Genomic DNA, 23,863 nt, shown 5'->3' on the forward strand with positions numbered 1-23,863 from the left:
CTTTATGAAGTCCAAGGATGGACACCAGCATGTTTCTGTACAATGAATACTTTGTACCTATTTGTGATCGCCCCCTGAAAATTACTCCATATGAATCAGCGGATGGAAGTATGTAAAGTAAGCTAATTTTCTAATGTTTCCATTACCAAAAACCAGCAATTAACCATTGAGGAAATCCTGTTGTACTTAAGATCTGTAATATGTGATTTTCAGTTTAAGTTCTGATCAATATGCACACACAGAGGTTTTACAGTCAATTTTACATATTTTCCTCCCCTTGAGCTGTACAGTTGATGCTTATGAACGATGATGTACCTTGCCTTGTAAAGAATTTAATGAACTGTGTTTGTTATAAGTTAAGTGATGGACCATTTACTGAGAACTAAACAATAATGTTGTCCATCTCCGTGGCTGAGCAGTCAGCGTAGATGGCTGCCATGTGGAGGAACCAGGTTTGATCCAGGTACTGCTAAGGATTATTCCTCAATGGAAGGACTGGTACGGGGTACACCTCGTGATGCCAATTCAGGAGCTATGTGACTGAACAGTAGCGCCTCCACAGTCTTGAAAGTCTGCAAAGTGGCTGGAAGATTTGATGTGCTGACCACATGCCCCTCCATACCAGACTCATGATGTCGCAAGGCAAAGGTGCAGTGGCTGGTAGACATCCCTTGAGCCTTCATGGCCTGAAATTGGTTTTCATGCTTTTAGTACTTTTTTAATTGGTTTTCATGCTTTTAGTACTTTTTTAATTGGTTTTCATGCTTTTAGTACTTTTGTATTCAAACAGACACACACACACACACACACACACACACACACACACACACACACACGGGGGAAAAGGGAAATACACAGTGTAGTTTTCAAAAAAGTGATTTAAAAATCTGTATTATGCAGGTTTTTAACAGGGTGGGAACTTAAACTTTGTTTAGGGCTGTTTAGAAGTCGCCATTCCTCTTCCAAAATATTAAAAATATTCCACATCCCCAGTTTACATCCCCCCCCTCCTGCACTAAAAATTATAGTACAAGTTATAATCAAACAGTGGAAAATCCAGGATGAACTGTAACTGTATTATGAAAATGAAAGTTGCTACTCACCATATAGCAGAGATGCTGAGTCGCAGATAGGCAAACAAAAAGACTGTCACAAATTAGCTTTCGGCCAGTATGGCCTTAATCAAAAATAGATGACACACACACACACACACACACACACACACACAAAACAACACACACACACACACATGCTAATGCAATTGGCTTCAGTTGCCAGAGACTGCTTTACTTTCAAGGATTCTATCACGTTTGTATTAATAATATGTCGTGTGTATGTGAGTCGCATTTGCATTTGCGTGTGTGTGGGGGAAGGGTGGGGGGGGGGGGGGGTGTCTGTCGTCTATTTTTGACAAAGGTCATAGTGGCCAAAAGCTAATTTGTGACAGTATTTTTGTTGTACCTAACTGAAACTCAGCATCTCCACTATATAGTACGAGTTAGTACATGAAAGTACTATGGTCACAAGCCAGCGATTAACGTTCATTTTCCTCTGGGTAGCAAATCAGGTCTTAAAAGTGTGGACATGTGGGTGCAAAATGGAGAGTCTATATAGACAGGCATCATCCATTTCCCAGTTATGACCCTGCAAAAAAGTAAACTATGTGATGTGTTTGTGGGAAGACTGTTAGACACAGAGAAAAAAACAGCAAACACACTGAAGTGGGTATTTATTAAGGTACCAATGACCACAATATCTGTCTGTACCTGTACCCCTAGCATCCTATGTATATATACTGCACCGTAATCAGTCTTGGTAGTTTTTCGATATAGTAATTATTAAAATATGTAAGAAAAATTGTTTAAATTTTTCCATTTTAGGTTATTTCTTTCCAAATATCTAGCTACTTCTCTCTGTGGTACATGACTTGTTGATTCTTACTATACATGTGTAGGTCATATGAATTCTTATTCTCATAGGGTTTTAAGTTTCTAAGATATTTCTCTAGATCTCTGTGGTTAGATAACTTCTGTACAATTAAGTTATTTATTACACTTTGCTATAGAAAAGGCAGTTTATTTTTGAGAAAAGCATGACTAGTAATAATACTGAGTCTTTTCATTTCACTGCTAACTTTGTTCTTATTTCTAAGTTTTTCCATCAATCACATTTCTTATCCAGATAAATATAACTGAACAAGAATGTTGAAGTTCCATACTAAAATGTTTTTACAGTGTATGATATCTTACAAATGCTTATGATGGAATGAACAGTACTTTGTTTAATAGAGAAAAAATGATGTATCACAATATCCAATCTGGTTTTATAAGTTCTTTTGTTGTTTGAATCGTAATTTATCACTTCAGCCTTGCACTGTCATCATTCCATAGTCAAATGATGTGCTTCAGTTTCCTTTTTTATTGCCACCAAATCCTGTCTCATGTTTTTAGCATTCCAGCATTTTGACGAAGCACTCTAATTCGTGCGTAGGCAATATCCCAGTCAAGATATACACCTATGATATGTCTTTCATGGCCAACATTGTCAGTGTAACCTTCACGTGCATGAGTCAGACGAATATTATCAAATGTCAGTATGTCACCTGGAAAAAAGAAATGCCAGAAAATATGTAAGAGGAATAATCATTATTTCTCCTGCACAGATGTCAACATCTTTTTGAATCAATATTAAAGATACAACAACTTCTCCTACCTGGTGAATTCTTCAACATAACAACATTATCTGGATGGTAAAGTGCTTTTGTGAAGGCATGATATGCTTTGTACCACGATACAGCAGTTTCCAAAGGTACATTAAAGTGAGAGTCTCTCTGTGGCTGGCTGTAATTTATTCTTATGATTTGTCCGAACATGTCTTCACTGAAAAATCGCAGATGATAACATTGATTTCCTTGCTAGCTGATGACTGATGGAAGATTATAATTATTATAATGTCAGTAAAGAGTAGCACACAACAGAATAACAGAAAACAGATTAATAAACTGCTGCATATGAAACAGTTAAAATCTATCTTACAAAAACATACATATTATAAACAATTTCTTTGTGCAACAAACAAAGGTATTTCTTGTATTAATTAATCTCAAGTTTGTGTTGCTTCTTTCTTTTGCACATTGTTTTCTTTCTTTGGCATGTTGTTATGAAATTTTAAATCCTAACCAAACAGGAAGAATCGACAGTCTCCTTCTAAATAGCAGATCTTTAGCTTTAATAAACTTCTGTGTTGTCTCTCTCTCTCTCTCTCTCTCTCTCTCTCTCTCTCTCTCTCTCTCTCTCTAGGTTCATTACAATTTGACTTATTAAGATATCCACGACTAAATACTTTCAGTCTGTTAAATGCGTTTTTTCCTTCAACAACTGATGAAACATAAAAAGTGAAATCAAATAAAATTAGCAGGACAGGTAGAGGTTTTAATTACAAAAGATAATAGGATAAGCAAATGATGATGGTAAAAATTTGATTGAATTATTTAGAGAAGATTTACATTACTTGTGGCTATATAGGCAATAACTGTGGCATTTGAGTAAACTGGAAAGTTGTAGGAAATTGTCCTAAATCATGAAATAAGAGATACAGATGTTTAACCAGGAAGAAGACATCTGTCATAAGACCTCAAAGAACAAGACTAAATACATAACAGCTTCTTTGTTAAAACAGAACTATTTTTTGTCTTCTGTATTCTGATTGGGCAAAGGGAATAATGCCCATCCATATACCCCAGAGATAAATTACAGGTCCAGAGAATGGAAGCATTCAAGGTATCCAATCAAGAATAAAATCCAGTTGATCCCACTTTCTAACAGGGTCATGCTGAATGTGTTTCGAAATGCAAAAGAAGCTTGGCTTCATTTGTGAAGGATAGTGGATGACCAGTGACATTGTGTGGCAGTTAATAGCAACTATGATCCATGGAATAAGCAAATAACTGAACTAAAATAAACTTGTGCTTCTTTGTAATAATGTAAGACCCTACACAACGATGACAACAGTAGTTCCTTTGAGGGGGCGGCCATGAAGTGTAGATCACAGATTTACTTCAGATTTTGTGCACTTCTGTAGTCAGTTATGACAACACAATGTGCAAATAGTAAGCCATACTACTTAGCCAATTTTGAGAAAATTGCAAGAGAAGTATTATGCATTTAATAAGTACTGGTGCAGTGTTACTCTGAGCCTGAAATGGCACTGATCAGGTGGTTAGTGTTCAAGTTCCATAATTGGCACATCACTAGATCAAATCCACACTCATTTCGTGTATGTTTTTTAAATGTATATCTTTTTTAAAGACTGGTCATATTATTTCACATGTATGACATTTTAAAAATAAGGTAATGAAGAAATATGTGCATTTGCATGAACTTTTATACTGTACTCTGAGAATGTGATTTTCGAAAAATTCGCTCTTATACTCTTCATTCTTGTTACTTTATTTATTTATTTTATTTTATTTATCTTCATGTTCTAGAGATCCTGATATGAGTGTATTGCTAGGATGTAGAACATGTCAGATTATTACAGTAATAACCATATCTAAATAGTCATGAGACATACAAACTAAATCATATATTAACAGATACATGAGGTTCAAGCGTTGAAACAACAACACAGTTTACAGTAGTAATAATGATTACACAAATTATAAGCCTTCATTCTAATATACATAGAATACATTCTGTCATCAGTTGATATGCCAGTGCTACATAGTCAGATCTTATAGGAATGCTTATAATTAAACACATTGTACTAATTGTTTGTTACACACTATCAAAACGTTCCTGTAAAGAATACAAAAACTATTGAAAAGATAAAGTTTCAGCAGTTTTTGGAATTTAGTGATATCCTCAATCACTGATTTAACATGAAATTGAAGTTTATTGTACACTTTTATGCTTGCTAATGTACTCCTTTCTGTACCATGCTGAGATTTTTGTATCTTTGTGAAGACCATGTTTACTACTTATATCATGATCATGATATTCACTGTTTGTTTTGCAAATTGTATGATTATTGTTGACGAAGCACATTAGGGAAAAAATGTACTGAGATGGCATGGTGAGGAACCCGAGCTTGTTTTAATAAGTTTCTGCAAGAGCATCTGGGGTGCACCCTAGACATAATTCTGATGACTCTTTTCTGTGCAATAAAGACTTTGTTTGGTTATGACTGGTTACCCCAAAATATGATGCCACATGTCGTAAGTGAATGGAAATATCCTAGGTATGCAGCTTTGTTTCCAAGTCACAAACAGAGGCAATTGAGCGAGTGGCAAATGCTGCTGAATTCAGTCTTTTACATAGGTTGCTGATGTGAACTGATAGTTCAGGTTGCTGTTTATTTGTAATGCCATGAATCTGGAAGACTCAACTCTCAATATCTCTTTGTCACCACATTTTATTTCAATATTTTCCTGTTTTTATTTGCTGTTTGTAATTGAATGAATAGACCCTTATTCACATTGTGACAGACCATTTGAGAGTAAATTAATCATTAACAAGATCTCACTGCTATGCAAGTCAACTGTCAAATGAGGCTTGTCTCTGTGTCTGCTGGTTGAAGCAACCAGGTGCAAAGTAGTTCTGGGTATCTTACCCGACTGCACATATGAGGCATTTTGCAAATCACAATAGGCATACATGTTCAACAAAAAATGTATGGGTTTGGTTATTAACATGCCAATAATTATAAATATAATATTTTTGTGACAATTAAAATTACTAAAAAGCCATATGTAGGTGTTAGCTGATTAATTCAATCCTATCCTGTGTTGGTCTCATGCCCCCTGATGAAATGGGATGACCTAGAAATGTTACTTTCTATTGTCATAAGTGGTGTTTTTCCATGTTCACTGTTACACCTAACCACTCCAGGTTGTTGCAGACCTGTTCAAGGTCTTCACCTCATGTAGTGAAGGAGAAAAAATGAGTGCATCATCCACGTGTGGAAAGCATATGAAAATTTGTACAGTCCAGAGCTGATCAATCTCTGCCACATTTGTGCCATATTTCTCAGTCTGAAAGGCATGTATAAAAATTCAAATTGCCCAAAGGGGCTAATAGCAGCAGTTTTAGAAATTTCCTCTGCTGGCATCAGTATTTGCACATATGCCTCCTTATAGTATATGACACTGAAAACTTAGGTGTCTGATAGTGAATGGGAAAAATCTGGGATGTTGTTTACAGGAAATCAATCATGGATGGTTCTGACATTAAAGGATCAAATCTCAGATAAGCAAAGGAGGGTAGAGATGTTACAACAGAGTAGAGAATTTAATGAAATACTGAGTGCTCAGAACACATTGAGTAGAGTGGAGGAATGTCCATGGAAATTAGTAGTACAGAAAGTACAAGAAAAAGTAGAATCTGCAAGCAATGTACTTAATTCTGTGTATGATATAGAAGAAAACCCTAATTAGTATCAAAAGTTGTGGGAAGAACTGGAATGAGATTCCAAATACCAGAACAATTTTAAGATATTGCCTCAGTTCAATGGGGCCTTTAAGAGGGAATTTAGAAGTCCAAGTGAGCTTAGTAAAGTGTACAATGATCATAAACCTCAGTATGATAAAAAATTTAACTCATAATGAACACGGAGATGAAGATTTGAGACTGGGGTTCACTGATAGGTGTGAGAGTATGCTTGCCAGTAGAGATAATCATGTGTGTTCTGGATTTAAATTCTGTAGTAATATCTATGTAAACATCAATGAGTATTTAAAAGATACTTTAACCTATGGATGTGAATTTATTAAGTTACTATGTGAACTACTGTTGGTTGGGAGAATGAAATTTATTAGCAATAGACATATGGAGTGACTTGTATTTTACACTATGTAAGTGAGATGTATGGTTTAGCAGAGAAGCAGTAAGAGACTTAAAGTGTGCGTATTCTCCTGACCCTGGAGGAGGCTAACGAATATTGTGTTTACAGCACCCAAAAGTCATTATGGATCCAAGTGCCAAGTTAAACAGTTATTAAACTGAAGGTAGGCCTAGGGTTGATTTTAAAGCTGTAAGTTGGATTTTTATGATTTTATTTATTTTCATTACTTACCTGCAGTGAAGTCAGTCTTGTGTACACACTTGTTTATTTATTGTCATAAGAAGAAAGAAGAAAGTTATCAGAGTTTAAATATTTACATAATGTAAGAAGTTTTGTTATGTTTTTAACTGTAGCAACAGAAACTTTAGTTGTTAAATAGAGTCGTTGGCTTCACACAACAGAGTGTATGATTAAAGTCAAACCAAGTTCTCACGGGCAAAATGGCCCAACTGTGTAATGTATATTACAATCACTTCATCAGGGTTGTGTATTAAATGAGTAATGAAGAAAGTAAATGTCAAACTGGCATTCATTTACACTGATGTTCAGAAAACTTGTTAGCAACATCAATTGAATGAAGGAATGAGGAAGGGAAACCACTCCCTGAAAAACATCATGACATGCAAACATGTACGCAAGATGAAACAGCTCAGTGTATCAATTGTTTGATCACTGAAGCAATGAAATTAGGCAAAGAGTAGTCAGTTGTGGGTACTTTTATAATATGACTTATGAACGTGAAGGGATGAAAGATTAAGATTTGTACATATTTACTCATTAAAGTTTTAAAAGGGGTAATATGTTCCTGCTAGAAGAAGTTAAAGTATCTAGAATAAGAACAACAATATTTTAATGTAGCATTTAGTAGTGAAGATTTTACAGATGTTACAGCACTCCCCTACAATGATCAGTGGTCTGAAATATGGTAACATCAATAATAACCTCTTTGTAATACCAGCACTGGGATACCAAATGAAAAGAAGTGTAGGCATGTATGTGAATTTAGAGGGGCATCAGAATGCAAGTAAATAGTGACCAAGAATAGCTGAAAGGCTAAGGAGCAACATCTTCATTTAAATGAATAGGGCAAAATGGTAGGATGCTTTGTACATTGGTGAGTGTTTCTGATGCCATGCACCCGATATAATGACTGTATTGGAGAGTACCCAGGCCAGGTGAATCCACAGAAGGAATGACTTGACCCTTATTAGGGAAGTAGATTTGTAAGGAACACTGGCATCTTAAATTGAAAGTTAACTAAGAAGTACCTACCCATAGAAAGTGGTGTAGAAGGAAGTAATTGTTCTCTTCATGAAGTGTTCTCCAAACTAGTACAATGCAAAGAGACTTACCTGGCTGGTGTCAAAGGAGGACAACAGCATTAACTTTACAAGTGTCTGGGATTTGAATTTAGCAATCACAGATGAAATTTACAGATTAGCATGTAGCTAAATGGGTACACAAAAATTTAAGCATTTAGTCAAAGTAGCAGTGGCTACCTTGTTTGCTTAAGAGAGCCACAGTATATGGTCATCAATGTAACGTGCCAAGGCAAAAAGATTTCATAATGTGTGTTGACAGATACAATGGAAATATACAGATAATTGGCTAAACCAACTGTAGGCATAAAGTTACAGGTATGTTAAGAGTGAGATGACTTAATAAGAAATACAGTCTCAGCAGAGTGAAATATTATGCATATGAACTGACTAAAATTACAGTGAAAGGTAATTTTCAGATGTAATGTTGAAATGGAGAGCAGAACACTCGTTCATTCTTAAAAGGAAAGTTTGTGTATGTGGAAATGTTTACAGTCATATAAACTGAGAAGTGGTTGTTGTGACATATACGAAACTATGTGATCAAAAGCAGTGCACCTGGTAAATACAAAAAAGGGCTCCAAGTAATAAAGACAGAAGTGAAAGTTACTGAATTGCAGTTGAAAGAGAAGAGCTAAGCTCTCATCTACTTTCTAAGTTATGCAATAAATGTCAGAACAGGCCAAATGGGACATTAATTGTAAATAGTGTTACAGTAAATAAAATAGCCATGTTGCAGGATGTTGTAGATAGTTAATTAAAATGGTTTACATGACACCTTTCATCTTGGTGGGCAGATATGAAGGGTGACCAGACGTTTTTATGAAATGATATGTCCCACTTCCAGGATTCTATGACAACCAAAGATGTAGTAAGCGCAGGGCATGGGGTGGGGGTGGGGGGATATTATTATGATATGTGTAGATGGGAGAACATTGTAAACCCACCACATCCACAAGATGGGGCAGCAAGCGAGTGTCTCCACCTGTTGTTGGTTGTTCATTTTGTTTTAGGGTGCAATAACAACTGGGGTCATACGTGCCCAAGTCAGAAGTATAGAATATGAAGACAGAGAGGAGATAAAAAATGACTATACATCAATCCCAATTGAGACAAGAGAAATCAGCTAAGAACAGGAAAATGGAGAAAGGGCTACAAAGGACACCATACAGAAACATAGGTCCAGAACTAAAAATTGGCCTTCGCCATATTGCTATGACAGATAAGAAGTAAACCGTGATTGACAGCCCACGCGTCATTTGCAAAAATGGCCGATAACTCAGACAGCAAACACAAGCGGGAACATAAATGGTTAAGAAATGGGCATTCCATCAGGAAGTGGTGGACAGTTAAAACTTGGGCACAATGTATACAAAGTGCTGGGGGAGCGCCACTTAATAAATGACGATGGTTTAAAAGGCAGTGCCCTATACACAACCTAATTGAAATGACCTCTTCCCAGCAGGAGGGCTGAGAGGAGGTCGTCCAAGCCACTGGGAGAGGCTTAATGATCTGGAGCTTATTCCCATATCAGGAGGACCAACGGCAGTGCCAGAGTGACACCACCTCCTGACAGATGGCAACACAGAGATCACTGGAGGGAATGCAGGAACTAGTGGGGTGAGGTACAAGGACTGCAGCCTTGGCAGTGGTGTCAGCAGCCTCATTTCCTGCCAGACTGACATGACCAGAAACCCACATAAACATCACAGTGCCTCCACCAAGAGTGAGCAAGTGACTTTTCCTGGACCCATTGCACTAGGGGGTGGGTGGTGTACAGACTATGAAGGACGCTGAGAGAGTCTGAGCAGAGGACGCAATTGAAAAGTCTGGGTTGCTGAATGTACTACATGGCCTGGTACAGGGTGAAGAGCTCAGCTGTAAATACTGAGCAGTGTGTCAGAGGTCAATATTGAAAAATTGTGACACCGATGATGAAGGCACACCCGACACCACAGTCAGTCTGAGAGCCATCAGTATACGTAAAGGTACTATCGCAAAGTTCCATGCAAACTTACAGTGCTAGAGCAAGGCTGGAGTGGTGTCCTTAGGAAGCAAATGAAGGCTAATGTTAACATGGGCTGCTGCATGAAGCCAAGGATGGGAAGGGTTCACACCCACCAGGAATTTTACAGGTAGTATGAAGTTAAGCTGCTGGAGCAAGTGCCAAAAGTGGACTCCAAGAGATAACAAAGAGAGATGCACCCTATACTAGTGGTCAAAGAAATCATCCATGCAGGATGGGTGGCCATGCATGGCAGACAAATAGCATGCATACCTGCTGAGGAGAAAGTCATGCTGATAGGACAGTGGTAGTTCAGCTGCTTCAGCATACAGACTCTTAACCAGGCTAGTGTAAAAGGCACCAGTCGCCAAATGGATGCTACAATTGTGGATAGTGTTGAAATGGTGCAAGAGGATGGACGTGCAGATGCATAAACAAAGCACCCATAGTCTAGTTTCAAATGGACAAGGGACCGGTACAAACAGATGAGGGTGGTTTAATATGCACCCCAAGAAGTACCATTGAGGACGCGTAGGACATTGAGGCATCACATATACCTGCCAGGTAAGATACATGGGAGGACCAAGAGTGTTTCCTATCGAGCATGAGGCTCAGGAATTTCGTAGTTTGAACGAACGGAAGAGCAACAGGCCCAAGATTTAAAAACAGTGAAAGAAAGCAATTCCTCCGCCAGATATTCATACAAATGGTTTTGTCAGTGGAAAAACAAAAGCTATTGTCAATGTTCCATGAGAAAAGACAATCAAGACGCCACTGAAGACCCCACTCAAGAATACAGGTCTGTGGAGAACTGCAATAGATGGCAAAATCACCAATGGAAAGGGAGCCGGAGATACCGGGTGGGAGACGGATCCTTAAAGGGTTAATGGCGATAGCAAAGTGGATATCGCTCAGGACGGAACCCTGAGGCACACGTGTTTCCTGGACAAAGGTGTCCAACAAGGAAAAATCAGTCTTTTAAACATTCCTGAAGGAAACGCGTCAGGTGGCCATGGAAGCTCCATGTGTAGAGAATATGGAGGCTACCAGTTCTCCAGCAGGTGTCATAGACCTTCTCCAAATCAAAAAACACAGCCACAGTCTGGTATTTCCACAAAAAACCATTTATGATATGAGTGGACAAAGTAATGAGCTGGTCAACTGCACAGTGGCACACTCGAAATCCACACTGTGCAGTCATTAGTAAAATGCAAGACTTGAGGCACGATACCAGCCGGGCATGATTCACACATTCCATCACCTTGGAAACACAACTGGTGAGAGAGATGGGGAGGTAGCTAGAAGGAAGGTTTTGTCCTTACCATCTTTCCTTCCGGGAAACATGCTCTGTGCCCAGATGCAACTGTACATATTATGTGCTTCAACATCTGAATGTGGACAGCGTCTAGCCCTGGGTCAGAGGATCAGGATGAACAGAGAGAATGATATAGCTCCATCATAGTAAAGGTGGCATTGTAGCACTCATGATTCTGAGAAGAGAAAGGTATCACCCGAACCTCCTCGGCTAATTTCCAATGAAGGAAGGCATGGAGATAGTAGGAAGAGCTCAAAATTTCCACAAAATGGTGACCCAAGGTGTTGGAGATAGCAGTAGGGTCAACAATGACATTGTCTGCTACTGTCAGGCCAGAAATTGGCGAATGGATTGGTCCCAGAGGGCCTTTGGAGGTTGGCCCACATGACAGAGGAAGGGGTGGAACTGTTAAAAGAACTAGTGAATGAAATCCAGTTAGCTTTTTTGCTATCCTGAAGAACGCAATGACACTTTGCACAAATTTGTTTATAATGCATGCAGTTTGCCATGGTAGGGTGGTGGTTAAAAAGGTGGAGAACACGTCTCTGCACATGAATTGTGTTGCGGCATGCCTCAGTCCACCAAGGGACTGGAATGCGACGTGGCAAAGGGGAAGTGTGAGGAATGAAATGCTCTGCAACATTAAGAAAAACATTGGTAAGATATTCCACCTGGTCAGCACAACTGGGGAAATCTTGTTCTTTGAAGATTGTCAGGGAGGAGTAAAGCCACCAGCCAGACTTAGTAAGCTCCCATTTGGGTGTGCACAGAGTTGGGGTAGGAGCCAGCAAATGTATGGGGAATGGTCACTCAAGTAGGTGTCAGAAAGAATGGACAACTCAAGATGATGGGCAAGCTGAGCAGCGCAGAAGGATAGGTGCAAATGGGAAGAGGTGTCTTAGGAGTCAGAAAGGAATGTGGGTGCCCCAGTGTTAAGGCAGAAGAGGTTAAGCTGATTATTAAGATCAGCCAAGACAGCACCTCTCTGAGAGGTTCTGCACATTAAAGTCACCTAGTAGCAGAAATGGTGGAGGTAGCTGCTCAATAAGCTGAAGGAAGTCTGCCCTTGTGACACTGAATGATGGACGGAAAAATTCAAGTGAGGGATGAAAAGGTGAACTGCAACAGCTTGAAGATGGGTAGTCTGGGAGATGGGTTGACTATGAACGTCGTCCCATATGAAGAGCGTGATGCCGCCATGAGATAGAATGCTGACCTCAGGGGGAAGGTCAAAACAAACCGGGAGGAAATGTGAAAGCTCTAAGCAGTCTTTAGGATGCAATTTTATTTCCTGAAGGGGACACTGTGGCAAATGTCTGATTGGAGGAGAGTCATGGTGGGGCAGAAATGAAGGGGTGTCACCTCAGTGGCTGCCGAGTGACAGCCTGCGAAGACTCACTGCTACAGAGTGCAGAAGCAGCAAGATCCTTCTCCATGAGGTCCACAGAAGCATCGGCTTGCTTGTGCTATCAGTCTGTGGAGTCCAACACAGAAAAATTGTTGGTGGTGCGCACCGATGACATTGAGGCCAGCCAGGCTATCATGTGGCAAAACTGTTGAACAAGATGTTCTAGATGGCAAAGGAGAGGACCGTTTGCCTTTGTTGGACTTCTTCAAGCCTTTACAGTTTTCAGAGGAAGACTCAGCTGTTGGTTGGCTGGAGAGACATAGGAAGTCTTCACAGGAGTACTTCCGTACTTTCTGGCCTACTGGTTGTGTAGCTGGTGGCTTTGCCCTTGGTACGAGAGATTGATGGCTTGTTGCAGAGCTGGACAAGGGGATGGCTATGCTACCTTGACACTGGGCAGTTTCACAACCTCAGAACTGAATTTGAGGTTGCACGTCTGTTTGGCCATGTCCTTCATGGAACAAGAGGTAGCAGAATAGAACTATAAGTTCCAGACAGGAGAACGCAAAGTTTGCAACTAGCCAATAACTTGCGAGTGACTGGGTAAGGCACTTTTTCCTTCACCTGGATCTCCTGGACAGCCTGCTCATCAAGATACATGGGACAATCCCGAGAGGAGGTGGCTTTGCCGCCATTGCAGTTGATACAGCAGGGAGAGGGAGGCGGACAATCGCCCTCGTGCACATCCCCACCACAGGTTACACAGTTGGCTGGGTGTTGACAAGAAGTTCTAGTTTGGTTTAAACGAGGGCACTGGTAGCAGCACATTGGGGTCAGAATGTATGAATGGACTGCGATAATTTCATAGCCTGCTTTGATCTTGGATGGAAGCACCACTCCATCAAATGTGACAAAAAGAGTGCGGGTGGGCACTAAGGATGAATCTATCTTTTTCATCACCTGATGGTCCGCCCCCGGTAGCTGAGCGGTCAGCGTGACAGAATGTCAATCATAAGGGCCCAGGTTCGATTCCCCACTGGGTCAGAGATTTTCTGCGCTCAGGGACTTGGTGTTGTGTTGTCCTAATCACCATCATTTCATCCCCATCGACACGCAAGTCGCTGAAGTGGCGTCAAATCGAAAGACTTGCACCCGGCGAATGGTCTACCCGATGGGAGGCCCTAGTCACACGACATTTATTTATCACCTGATGGACAGTAATGACACCCTAATCAGAGAGGTATGATTGGATTTCAGCCTCGATCAGACCTTCGAGCAGCCTAGTATAAATAATGTCACAGGAAGAATTCACAGTTCTGTGGGCCTCGACACAAGCAAGATAGCTGTGGAGGAGTGAGGCAGCCAGCAGCTGTTCTGCTTGAAAATCAGAAGTAGTCTCCAAAAGCAAAGTGTAAACGAGAGCAGGATTTCACAAGACCAGCAATTGCATCAACACCTTTCTGAATAATAAACAGATTTACGTGAAACCATGAGGAACAGTGGTGCAGCTGGAAGAGTCTTTGAATCATTAACCTCATTCCATTTACATTTTGTAGAGGCAGATTGTGAAGATGATTGGCTCTGTGAGAAAATCTCCCACTAAAAACTGTGGTCAAACTGTTCTTATGTCAGCGACGGACAATGCAGAACATTCCCAATAGCACCCCAGACATGTTCCCCAAGGGAGTGGAAAAAGAATATCAAGAGGAAAGACATGCAGCATGGAAGGGAAAAGATGCTGCAAAAGCTGGGGCCCTGTGGTGGCCAAACACAAACCTGCTAAAGAGTGGCGAGCCACCTGGGGCGGGGGGGGGGGGGGTCCACTTGCTGTGAGGGACTGCTTGCTCCCCAGTGTCAAGGCTACAAGGGATGCTGTGACGAGTGACTGTTGAACTGGCTTATGCAGTGAGACACTTCTTGTTGGCTTTTACACAATCTACACATGTTTAAGGAGATCTGTGAATAATCCGCTTGGTTATGAAAGATAATGCTGCAACAAAAAATGTGAATAGAGTAAGTTTAAAATTCAGTTGTTTATGTCATTCAAGTAGCTTGGAAGACAGTTAACGCTCTCGTTCAGCACCCATCCACACACAAGGAGACAAATTCCTTTGACGTTTGCTGGAATGTGGTTGGTTCACCTCAGCAAACATCAAGAAGGGTGACTCAAGAAATTTTATTAAATAACTCTACTGATATCAAACATAGTAGAGTTACGGATCACCCACAGGGAACGTAACATTGGTAATATACCAAAAACTATCCATCTTCCACTGCAACCTCTGCTGTTCTTCCATCAAAGAAAATTCAGTCGGGTCAGTCGAAGGTTGCACTAATGTTGTCACATGGCATTAGCGCATGCAAGAATGCTCACGGGAACTGGTTGTTTGTCATTCTCGCACTTTTGGACTTAATGGGTTGCATACAGTTTGGTGCTCTATGTACTCATTGTGACATGGTGCCCAAACTGGTGAAAGGCCCTGATAGCTTCTGATGGACTTCAATGTTCACAGTCTTGCTGTTGAGCCACGTGGTGTGTTCATCGAGTCCGCATAAAAAAAATTGCTGTCTTGAGTCACCAATGCAGGAATTCACGTAGCAGTAAGTGCGAATAATATTCAAAATAAGAGACAGCTCAACAAAGGCAACAAGTTCCAAAGCGGTACATTTGCTCATTATTTTTTGTGTTCATACTGGTGGTCACTGTCAGTGTTGGCAGCCCATGCTGCCACTAACTACTATTACCCATACAGGAGAATGAAAGGGCAGACTGAATGTTGGTAGAATGTGTTGTGCTTATCAGAACATCACATGGAAATCACTGAAATTGAATATATACCTCTTGATAGATATAGGCTAATTTCATATTACTATTAAATCAGCAAGAAGGAAGGGGGAGAGGCTATATATACTAAAAATGGAGTGCCCCAAACACATCAGGTTAATGAATATTGTGTTGAACAGTGCTTTGAATGCTCTTCCACACTATTGGATCCAGAAACACCCAAAATATTAGTACCGACATCCTGCAGCCCAATAGAGGGGAACTTCTTAAGTATCATAAAGCAACTAGAGGCAGTATTAAAAATATTATGCAAGCTCCACTCAGAAACCATATTTGTCATCTACATCTAAATACATACTTCACAAATATCTGTGAAGTGAATGTCAGAGAGAATGATTAGGGTTTCTTCCCATTCCAATTGCTTATGTACTACTACAAGAATGATTGCTTAATTGCTTCTTTGCATGTCATAATTAGTCCAACCTTCATTTCACAATTCCTACAGGAATGATACATGGAGGGCATTTTTATTTTCTAATAACAGAAAATTCATGCTGGAATAACAATATCAAAACATATCTGGAGATCAACGTGTGAATGTGTGTGTGTGTTTTGTGTTGTATACATCTGATGAAGGACTTTGATAGCTAATAATACCAAGCAGTCTTTTTTCAATGTGCCTGTGTTCCACTCAACACCTCTTCTATGTGTGAGTACCAATCCATCCTTTTCATAATGTTTATTTTCTGTCATAGAGCAATGACTGAAGAAAAGTAGAGTAGTTATTGTACAGCACTGGATTATTTTTCCACAGCAAAGTTCTCAATGAGGATTGAAAAACATAATTCAACAGACACTGATGGTCAAATACTGACAGTAAAATATGCTGACCAACATTGTTTTGATAGTAGAAGATAAGTATTGTATTGCAGAATCATAAACAATGACATCATAATGATGTTTATCAAAAAATTATGACAGGACTGCTGAAAAGAGACTTATCAAAAAGTTTAGATGAAAAATTTTATTTTTTCTTTAACGTGCACAGATGTAAAGAAAAGTAACTTGTGCTGGGAAGAGAGGTCTGTGCCTAATTCAGAGGATGAGCTAGTGGTGTAGTGAGGGGATGGGGTGGAGGGGGGGGGAGGCAAGTGGGTCTATCATGCCCCGGGTGCCACATGGAGAGGGGTGCCAAATAGTCTTCAAGACAAACAAGATTCACAGAAAATATATTATTATTAGAGCAAATTCTATATACTATATTACTACATGTGTTTCTGGAGGGGGAGGGATGCATCAGTGAAGTGTAGTCTCATATGCTGGGCACTGAAGAAGGAAGGATGGGGAGGGGGAAGAGAGCAATAAAGTGTTGTGCCCTGGGCGCCAAGGGAAGAGGTGAGGCGTGCCAATAAGTGTCATGCACCACTGAGACAAGCTGATATGAAATGTCATTACCATCAGTATTGTAACATCTCTTATCTAAAAAAGTAAAACACTGCTCACAAAAAAATAAAACACATTACTACAAAAGTGAAAATGATTTGGAACATTGTTAAATAGGAAACAAACAAAAACAGCTGTGGTAAGAGTGATAACACATGGAAATCATTGGCTACTGAACTCAATGGCTACTTTCTCATAGCTGAAAGTACTGGTGAGCAATACTGTCTCATAATTTATTACTTTCCTCAACTGAATTTTTGTTTGATATAAAAAGCTTGTACTACGCACATTCCTACGACTACCAATTCCCATGAGATTACTGAGTTATATGTCATATGGGAGCCTAAGTGGTACAGAAACAGAAGCATAATAAATGTAATATCTGACCTGAGGCTTCATACACTGACTTAAAAAATCTCATTTTGCTTTGACACTAATACTATATCACTGATTTTCTCTTGGTGACAAATTCAGTTGTTGCATTCTCTTATTATTTTTAACTTGTGCTGAGTACTTTGTGTCTCTTGACTTAGCTCAAGATACTGTATATTTAACTGCTATATGTCGTGACTGGTTCTGTTCCTGTTGTGAAAAGGTAAACAGCATGTGAGTGGTAAAGCTGTAAAAGCAGCAGCTCTTAAAAAATCATATCTTTCACATATTAAGTTGATATTTTAAAAAGAATATGATATGTATATGAGTTTCTCCTAATACAAACACAATCCTAATCACAGCATTAACAAAACAATTTTTCAAAACCTCTAAATATATTTTCTTTATGGCAAATTTTCAGAAACGAGTAGATTATTATATAACTGGATTTTCTTCTCACCAAATCACTGGTGCCCTATACAATGTGTGAAATTTAATCCCATCCTCTTCACCTATATCCAGCCATTCTACAGGAACTGTGGAAAGAAGTTTGTAGAAATCTGGATTATGCTTCTTCATATGGTTACCAACATAAAATCCATCGGTTATTAGATTTTCTCCACCAGGTCCATCTGTCTGTACCAGACAATGGAGTAGATTCAACTGAAACAGTAATGTTTACAATGACCTTTGCTTGCAGCACTATACAATGAAGTAGAAAATTGAATTATACACACAATGAATTTACAGGTTGTACAAAGGAATAATTACCCCTGGTTTGTATTCGTAGTATGGCAGGTCAGTATGCATTTGTAGTGGTGTATTGAGATATGCAGGGTTTGTTGTACCTGGTTTGTGTTTTACTTCAAATGTCTCTCTGTAAGAAGAGAAGATAGACTCAGATTATCAGTCATCATAAAGACCAACAAGTCACATTACTGAATTAATCCAATATTGTTTTTATTTGTATGAGTCAAGGAAAAATTACCCGGAAGGTGTAGATGTGTGTCAACATTATGTGTGTATGACTCTGTGTGTGTGTTTTTCTAAATCTGATGGACTTTGTCTGATAGCTTAATCTGCTTTTAAATGTGCGTGTCTGCTGCTCAATACCTCATCTACGTTGTGTTTAGCAGTTTATCCTAATTCATACTAAATTCACATATAGTACACTGTGATCTTCAGTATCTTTGCAGTAGAGATTACATGAACTAACACTGGTAGAACAGTTTAAATCTGAAGTCCATTACTAGCTACAATCCAACCAAAGAGGATGTTTCTTGTCTTTCTCCATGTATGAACCATATAATTTAGCCTCATTTGTAGTATAACGTGGAGCTAGAACTGCAATGGAACCTGGTGTTTATCACACAAAATTTCTTTTTCAGGATTAGAGATCTATCTAGCACCAGATATTGAGTATTAGTTATTTAGCTTAATAATGAAACTTAAGTACTAACAAAGGTGTCAAACCATATTATCTCATGATGGTACCTCCAAAACATTTCCAATTTCTTGCATCAAATAAGCTACACTTCCCATTACTAACATATTTTATGAATATGGCACTGGGAAGTCATAGATGGAACATAAATAATCTATGTCATAAATGTTACTGGATAAAGTGGAAACTATGATATTACCCAGTGGCTATGACCAAACATATTTCAGTGGACGTAAACAATATGATGATGGTAATGTCATATTCTTGGTCGAATATTAAAAAGAAAATAGTCACTATCAACCAGTTGTTTGACATACACTGATTTTTAAAGGCTTCCTCTAGTCTTTTCTGTGTATTACAGTCTTCAGCTACAAACATCCATGTTGCCCCAGCAAGTTGTCTAATGTCATTCATGCACCTTTAATTAGCTTTCCATCTTGGTCTTTTATTACCTCCTTCGATCCAGCATTCAACTTCCTTGGACCACCATTGGTCTTGTTGGTTCACCTCATTACATGCACTACCCACATCCATTTCACTACAGTTGTAAGAATTACACCTTTTCCTCAAGTCTTTTCCCTGCTGCATTTGTTTCTTTTTTTGCCTCACCTAGTAATTCCTATCAAGCATCTCTCCATTGGACAGCGAGTAACCCTCAATTTTTGAATGGCTTTTGCAATAGAATTCTATGTCTCATTGCTGTAGACCAGAAATGAAATTTTTGCTCTTCTGTTTACTTTTCTTGTCCAACCAGACGTTGCCTTCCACTTCTATACGTACAAAAATTTATCAAGCGATTTCATGACTTCATTGTCAGTTATTATTATTTTCTGTTTGAAGTGCTCACTGAACATCATCACAGTCTTATTATAATTGATTTTCAAGCTTACTTTCAATCTTGCTCTATTAAGTTTTTCATATACTATTGAACTTTGTCTGCACAAGCAGCAAATAGTGCAAAATCATCAACAAAGTTAACATGATATATTTCGTCTAAATTTTGTTAGTTTAATAATCAGAAATCTTACTCCAAAGCTGCTAAGAATAGTGTAATTGGTGTAGAAACTTTCTGCATGACTTCTCTTTCAGTTCAGAATTTCCCATTATGCAGATGTAGTGTAACAGAAGCTGCACCATTAATGGATACATTCTTTGGAATACTAAAACAGAGTGAATAAATTCCTTGTTTCTTGAGGGCAATTGGTTCAGATTTTGTTGATACTGAGTCAGAAGCTTCCTCAAAATCTATTATAACAGGCAAAGAAGCCATCCATAGTCATTGATCATTTATATAGTTTTCTTCCCAATCTGTAAATGGTCCACTGTCTTACATCAATTCCTACAGGCTGGATGTTGAGTGTTCAAAATCCAATGTTTTTTATGCTATTACTTGTAATGGAAATACTTTAGGATTAAAAAGCACCACATGTCAAAAAGCAGAAACATTGAGTTGTTAATAGGCATACACAAAAGAAAGAAAACTTGCTAGCTTCTGGAATTATACTTTGACGAGCTAGAATAAAATACATAAATACGCACACATGCATGCACATGCCTATCACCCATGTGGTGCCAGCTACATTAATCATGCCAGTGCTATTTTGTGCCAAGTTGCAGTGGGGTAGCATTAGGTGGGGTGGACAGAGGGAAGTGGGAAGCACAGAGGGGGCTAGAGGTCAGTGGCCAGTGACTAGGAAGTAATTGGCCAGTTTGCTAACTAGGGATGTGGGAGAGAAGGTGGCAGGTGTATGGGCTGGCACGACTGTTGATGGTGGTGGGAAGTGACACACGCTGAAGGTGATGAGGGTACATGAATTGGGAGGGCGTTTCAGGACAGACGGAGGGAGAACTGTTGGGTGGAGGGTGCAGGTAAGTCAGCTACCTGGGACTGGGGTCAGGACAATTACAGAAGCAGAGGATGTGTTGTAAGGATAACTTCCATTTCAAAAGTTCAGAGAATCTGGTGGTAAGAAGCCACATGATTCTGGCCTTAGGCCATTTTCAGTTATCTAAAACAGGAGCATTATACATTGGATACATTAGTGACACTTGTGATTTTGGTTTAAGAACAAGTCATATTTACAGATATGCTAGGTGCATTATAACTTACCTTATTCATGATTTTTACTAGTAAATTATGCCATGTATGTCATTACTCCTATGATTCCATGTTATGTTCATAAAATAAATTAGAGAAGTTTTACACTATTTTAGGAGCTTTGCAAGCTCTTATATGTAAGGCCCATGTTTTAACCTCCTTAAGACTAGGAACATCATAATTATTTTACAGAAATTTGTCAATTAACCTGCACATGCTTTTATTCTCAATTATATTTAATTATTGTTCATCACTGGTGCAAATGACTAGATGTAAATTCTTTAAAATAATTTGTAAATATTAGTTCTTTTACTGTGGGAGCATGTCATTTTTGAAGATACTGGTGTAATCTGTTGCCAGCACATTGGTTGGCAAAGATGAAGTGCAAAAATTGAATAGTAGGTGCTGGATCAAGTGCGCCTATCACAAGAGAGGCCAGAGACACATGCACAAGCAACACACTGCCTACGCCATCTTGACAGCACGTATTTAGGCTGCTGCAACTGATTGGACGGCCTCACTCAGTCAATCCCTCAGTCTTGCTCAATCATCCTGTTTGGCATCTGTCAGTTTACTTGCAGAGCGGGGTTAGGCTACGATGGTGCATAGCGACCAGATTAATGACTATAGAGGGACTAGTTTACATCAGTCTGCATGATGACTATTACTGATGAGCTTGTACCACAAACATAGACTCTATTCCAGTTAAGTAAATTTTCCAGTTCATGTAAATAAATAACAGTATTAATCCACATGTGCATTTGTGTTGTAGAAAACAGATACTGGCCACCCATAACAAAATCCTTTCCCTTGCTTCCTTGTGGTTCAAGACGCTACAACACCAATGGTGAACGATACTTAAATATAATTGAGAACAAAAGCACATGCAGGTTAATTAACAAATTTCTGTAAAATAATTATAATCTTCCTAGTGTTAAGTAGGTTAAAACATGGACCTTATGTATACCATAAAACCTCTCTAATTTATTTTATGAGTATAACATGGAGTCATAGGAGCAATGACATACATGGCATAATTGACTACTAAAAAATCATACGTAAAGTAAGTTATAATACTCCTAATATATCTACCGATATGACTTGTTCCTAAATCAAAATCAAAAGTGTCACTAATGTGTCCAATGTATAATGCTTCCGTTTTAGATAAGTGAAAATGCCCTATGGCCAAAACTGTACAATTGTACATGAAATAAAGAGAATGACAGCTGCTAGCATCATGAAATCATTCAAAAAATAATTTGTTATTTTTTATTATTTATCTTTTATTTTAAGCGCTCAGCTGTTATTGAAAAAAAATTACTTTGTTCTCCAAAGACAAATCTGGTGTATGTGTTTTGTGCTGTCTTGATATTATCAGTGTGTTTGCTCAAAGTACGATGAACTAGAGACCCACCCACCACCATACATTTCATTTATCATACATCTCCCATATAACTGCAGTCTTTAGTTCAGTACAACTAAAGAAGAGAATGATAAAAGTCTTCTGAGTTCTTTGGCAAGGATATAAAATGGTTCAGATGATTGTTAAAATACTGCCCACAGAAGTTGGGGTGAGGAAACTTGAGGTATCACAGTGCATGGCAATTCATGTATCTACTTTTAGCAAGCTGCTATCCAATGCACTAAATACAGGTTATCTCTACCAAAATGAAAGACTGTTTGGTACAATGATATGATATTAGGTATGGGGATATGAAAAATGTTACCAGTAATTTGAAACTGGTTGGTGGACATCATGATTTAGATTTGTCTCTCCCAAATGAAACAAAACAAATTCGAAACAACTGTTCCCACTGCATGACAGCAGCAGACTGCTGTCCTCTTCTTGTCAACACAGGAACTATTCATCCATGCTTTTGATAAGACCTTAAATTCTAACAAAAAATTTCTTTTACAATCAAGTATTTAAGTTATTCCATATATGGTACAGTTAGCTAACAAGAAAATAAAGCTATGTTCAAAAGGTACACTGATGAGCCAGAACATTAAGACCATCTACATAATAGCCGGTATTATCCACCTTTGGTAGGATAATAGCAGCGACATGTCATGTCATGGCATGGAAGCAATGAGGCTTTAGTAAGTCACTGGAGGGAGCTGGCACCACATCTGCACATGAAAGTCACCAAATTCCGGTAAATCCCAGGGAGGGAGGGTGCAATGATAACTGACATCATGTTCAGTCATATAACAGATGTGTTCGATTGGGTTCAGACCTGGCAGGTTGGGGGACCAGTTCATCAACTGGAACTAACCACTGTGTTCCTCAAACCACTCCAACACACTCCTGGCCTTGTGAGACGGGCATTATCTTGTTGAAAAACACTGTTTCCATTGGGAAACATGATCGTCGTGAAGGGGTGTACATAGTCTGCAACCAGTGTACAATACCCCTTTGCCATCACTGCGCCTTGCATGAGCTCCACTGCACCTATGGATGAACACAAGAATGTTCCCCAGAGTATAATGGAGCTCCCACCATCTCGCCTCCATCCTGCAGTACAGGTGCCAATGAGTTGCTCTCTTGGAAGGTGATGGCTTCCTGCCCTCCCATCGGCATGATGAAGAAGGTGTCAATTCACCAGACTGTGCAATGCTCTGCCACTGTGCCAACATCCAGTGCCAATGGTCATGCGCCCATTTCAGTTGTAGCTGCTGATGTAGTGTTAACATAGGCACATGCATGGGCTGTCAGCTGTGGAGGCCATCATTAGGAGTGTTGGGTGCACTGTGTGTTCAGACACACTTGTATTCTGCCAGCATTAAAGTCTCGATGTTAGTCCCCCACAGTTCACCTCCTGCCCTGTTTCACCAGTCTGCCCAGCCTACAACGTCTGATGTCTGTAATGAGGGATGGCCTCCCAACCACATGA

The 23,863-nt window shown here is 39.2% G+C and overlaps 1 protein-coding gene across 2 annotated transcripts in view; it reads right to left on the reverse strand.

Moving 5' to 3' along the window:
- Positions 1-1,770: 1,770 nt before the first annotated feature.
- LOC126463418 (gamma-butyrobetaine dioxygenase-like) overlaps positions 1,771-23,863 on the reverse strand; it is a 200,870-nt gene continuing 178,777 nt past the window's right edge. For both annotated transcript variants that reach the window (XM_050096156.1, XM_050096155.1), the window contains exons 6-9: positions 18,199-18,304; positions 17,888-18,090; positions 2,713-2,879; positions 1,771-2,602 (exon numbers count right to left, since the gene is read on the reverse strand). In XM_050096156.1, coding sequence (XP_049952113.1) covers positions 2,439-2,602; positions 2,713-2,879; positions 17,888-18,090; positions 18,199-18,304 — 640 coding nt within the window. In that variant the 3' untranslated portion in view covers positions 1,771-2,438. The remainder of the gene's footprint in view (positions 2,603-2,712; positions 2,880-17,887; positions 18,091-18,198; positions 18,305-23,863) is intronic.

The sequence above is a fragment of the Schistocerca serialis genome, chromosome 1 (genome assembly GCF_023864345.2).
Source record: "Schistocerca serialis cubense isolate TAMUIC-IGC-003099 chromosome 1, iqSchSeri2.2, whole genome shotgun sequence".
Classification (NCBI taxonomy): Eukaryota; Metazoa; Arthropoda; class Insecta; order Orthoptera; family Acrididae; genus Schistocerca; species Schistocerca serialis.